Source organism: Salvelinus sp. IW2-2015, linkage group LG4q.2 (assembly GCF_002910315.2).
Source record: "Salvelinus sp. IW2-2015 linkage group LG4q.2, ASM291031v2, whole genome shotgun sequence".
Taxonomy (NCBI): Eukaryota; Metazoa; Chordata; class Actinopteri; order Salmoniformes; family Salmonidae; genus Salvelinus; species Salvelinus sp. IW2-2015.
In genome coordinates this window covers 13,102,286-13,105,841 of record NC_036843.1, presented here as the reverse complement: position 1 = coordinate 13,105,841, position 3,556 = coordinate 13,102,286, and the positions used below count along the sequence as shown (strand labels likewise).

The 3,556-nt window shown below is 43.0% G+C and overlaps 1 protein-coding gene across 1 annotated transcript; it reads right to left on the bottom strand.

Moving 5' to 3' along the window:
* Positions 1–558: 558 nt before the first annotated feature.
* On the bottom strand, positions 559–1,805 carry LOC111963038 (glycoprotein hormone beta-5-like). The gene is made up of 3 exons (XM_023986259.1): positions 1,660–1,805; positions 1,174–1,372; positions 559–879 (listed from the first exon to the last, which is right to left on the bottom strand). The coding sequence occupies exons 1-3, from the start codon at positions 1,683–1,685 to the stop codon at positions 688–690; spliced, it is 417 nt and encodes a 138-aa protein (XP_023842027.1). The 5' UTR covers positions 1,686–1,805; the 3' UTR covers positions 559–687.
* Between the last annotated feature and the right edge of the window lie 1,751 nt (positions 1,806–3,556).

Below are 3,556 nucleotides of genomic sequence, written 5' to 3'. Positions count from 1 at the left end.
TGATGTTCCAGGCTTGAATATTTTGTGATGAACCATAAGGGAGTATGACACCACTGACACCATAGGGTGTATGTGTGCGCGCGCGCGCGTGTGTGTGTGCGTGTGTGTGCGTGTGTAGGTGTGTGCGTGTGTGTGTGCGCGCGTGTGTGTGCCCGTGTATGTGTCTGTGTGTTTGTGTGCGTGCGTGCGTGCGTCTTTGCATGCGTGTGACAGAGTGAGCGAGTGTGTGTGTGTGTGTGTGACAGTGTCTAGGGAGTGCTCCACAGTCTCCCTAACCCCACCTGACAATGAAGATGCCTGAAGCATGAGAGCTCCAACAGCCCTGAAGCACCTTAGTGACAGTTGAGTACGCAGATATTATATAATACTCCTTGTTATGCATATTCATAAGGCTTAGAAAAACATGTTTATATGCTCTTTATGAATGATTTTAAGTTCATTATCAACCACTATGCTCTGAATGTCTTGACTATTCTTTCTTCTCATCTTTTTTACTGCAGAGAGCTGAGTGATCTATATCTAATTTAAATAAAGTATTCAGATTCAGATGACATTATTTATTAACATGTTTCAAGTTTTTCCAAGTTGTATAATGACTTGAAATAGAAAGGGGATTTCCATTCTCTCCATAGAGTAAACGTCCAGCGCTGCTGCTCTCCCTGTCCAGTGCCAGTGATGGTGCTGCAGTCAGACAGAGGTGATGCACTCAGTGGTACTGGTCAGGCACACTCCACAGTCACACCTCAGGGCTACAGGGTAGGTGTACATGGGGTCCACGTTGGCTGAGCAGTTAGGCAGCCGCACCGTCACCAGGCGGGTCTCGTTGTAGGTACACACACGCTGGTATGACTCTATGTAGGGAGGGTCCAGGACAGGCTTCTGAGAAGACACACAGAACCAAGGTTAATTTACATTAACATCTGTTAATTTATTTCAACAAGTTCCACAATTATGACTTTATAATAAAGTACTTTATTACTGACTTATTACGTTATTATGTCAGGGGTGGATTTAGCTTTTAGCCATGCTACAGTGATGCATTTTTCTTCAATAATCGTCATAGTTTAGTTACTGTTATATTTTCCACTTGATTAATTTTGTTAACATCTACTGATTTCTAAACACTTCTCTCCAGTCTGACTGGTAGGACTCTCTCCCTCTCTCTGCCCTCACCTCCCAGGTCTCACAGCGTCCCCAGCAGGCGTCGGTGGTGATGTGCAGCCCTCCACAGCCTGGTTTCCTGGCCAGGAAGGTGAACTCCCGGACGGCACAGCCAATGAAGCGCCGCAGGTTGACGGCTGAAGCCTGGCTCAGTGTCTCTGGGTGAAGCCATGACCACAGCCCTGTACAGCACAGCAGCACAGCACACCACCTCCACACAGACACCACACATCACATGGTTATCTCTAATGCCTAACATATTACGCTCTTTCTCTATCTCACTTTTAGCAAAGTCTTCAAAGAGTTAGAGTATGGCAAGTTAATGTCATTAGTATTTTTAGACTTTATTGTTGGCATTTTAATGAAAACAATCAAATGAAGAAAACATAGATTGTTGATGAAACTAAAAACTAAAACATTAAATATTCCAGAGATCTCAGTGATTCCTGACCCTAACTTCATACAGAGTACTGATCTAACTAAAGTGTTATAACTCACCACTGAGTACCTCTCCTCTGGGTCATCTGGGCTCACAACTGGTCTCACTGCAGAAAACTGCCGCTACTGAACCTCTGAATCAGGAGCTACAGTAACTCCAGTAGCTGTGATGTCTCTGACAGCCAAATCACCTGATAGTGGATCCCAGGGAGGAACTCCCAGCTATTTATCCCAGCATCTCATGTCAATCAGGAGCCATTTAAGGCCTTAGTAACCACCATGTCTCTAGCTCCTGCCAGAGAGTCAGGCTCCTGTCTGATCCCCCTTAGGCCTGTCTACTCTATCTCACCCATCAGCCCCATCAGCCCAGTCACCAATCAACTACAGACCATTAGCCTGATTGGGGATTGAGACTGCTCCTTTGTTCATAGCAATCGACATGGAAGAGGGGAGAAAACCCTCATACCTGTAGATTAGACTCATTTAGCTGATTGACCTCAGGAACTGTTCTTACAGGTGAGAACCTTGCCCTGGAGCGCTAACTTTTACTATTCAGTTCAGTGCAAGTCTGTGAAAATGTGATAGCAGAAAAAAAACATCTAAATTATAACAGAGTACTTACTGAAGCTCTAACGTGTTTGTTGTGTGGAGCCCATGGAGACAGAGGAATAATTCATGTCTGGTCTGATGTGTGGAGGTCACAGTAGGGGAGATGAGAGCGGGGGTAGAGCGAGAAGAGGGCTGAGTTTATTTGGGTGAGTAAGCACTTCATTCATCATTAAATTTCCTTTTCCCGAAAGCCCTCAGGATACTGGGGATTGAAGCAGAATAACTCAAGTACTTTAGGAGATTATCCTCAACCTCCAACCAATTATAGTTAGATTAGAATAGCAGGAAGGGAGGATGAGTCTGGGATACACTCTTAGAAAAAATAGGAGAACCCTTTTTGGTTCCAGGTAGAACTATTTTGGGTTCCATGTAGAACCCTCTGTGGGAAGGGTTCTACATGGAATTCAAGAGTTCTACCTGGAACCAAAAGGGTTCTACCTAAAACCAAAAAGGGTTATTCAAAAGGTTATTCTATTGAGAAAGCCAAAGAACCCGTTTAGGTACTAAATACCACCTTTTTTCCTAGGAGTGTAGGTCTCCACCTGATCTCAGTCATCTAAGTACCCTCCTCCCTTCCTTGATATCACACTCCTAAAGAATTATAAATCTCAAGTCAGGTATTCTAAACTGCGCATCTCTGGCTCTGTTTAGGATGATGATACAGCAACATCTTCTGCCTGCTGGCAATAGTGAATATTCCCATAAAGCAAAGGACATCATCCAACCATGGACGTTAAGTTCATGACACTCTGTAGTTGTTGAATAAAAACGGGCAATTCTCAAAGGAAATACATTGATAGTGGACTGGCTGCCTTAAGACTACTGCTGTTAAGAAATGTTCAAAACGGTATATTTCATGTATTTATTTTCAAAATACTAATCTAGTTGTGCAGCGACGCTCCTCATCCAACCTGACAGGTGTGCCAAGCTTGAAGCCTCATACCCAAGAAGATTCTAAGCTGTAGTCGCTGCCAAAGGTGCTTAAACAAAGTACTGAGTACCGGGTATGCATACTTATGTAAATGTGATATTTCTGTTTTTAATTTTGTATACATTTGCAAACATTTCTGAAATCTGTTTTTGCTTTGTCATTATGGGGTATTGTGCGTAGATTGATGGAGGAAAAAAAATATGTGGAAAACGTGAAGGCGTCTGAATACTTTCCCGAATACACTGTACATCCAATCGGATTTGAAATGTGTCTGATATTTGAACTTTTGTGTGAGCAGTTTTACAATGTCATTGTCATGCCAGAACACTACAAAAATGGTTCTGGTAAGAGAAAACATATTACTATTGCTTGAATTATTTGTCAAAGAGTGCCACACTGTTCACTGTTCACATTGTT

Bases quoted from the DNA above. Each gene is read 5' to 3' on its own strand.
- LOC111963038 (XM_023986259.1), bottom strand. From the start codon at position 1,685: ATGACCCAGAGGAGAGGTACTCAGTG. The intron at 1,373-1,659 runs GTGAGTTATAAC...GTCTGTGTGGAG, and splicing joins CAGAGGAGAGGTACTCAGTG to GTGGTGTGCTGTGCTGCTGT. The intron at 880-1,173 runs GTGAGGGCAGAG...GTGTCTTCTCAG, and splicing joins GACGCTGTGAGACCTGGGAG to AAGCCTGTCCTGGACCCTCC.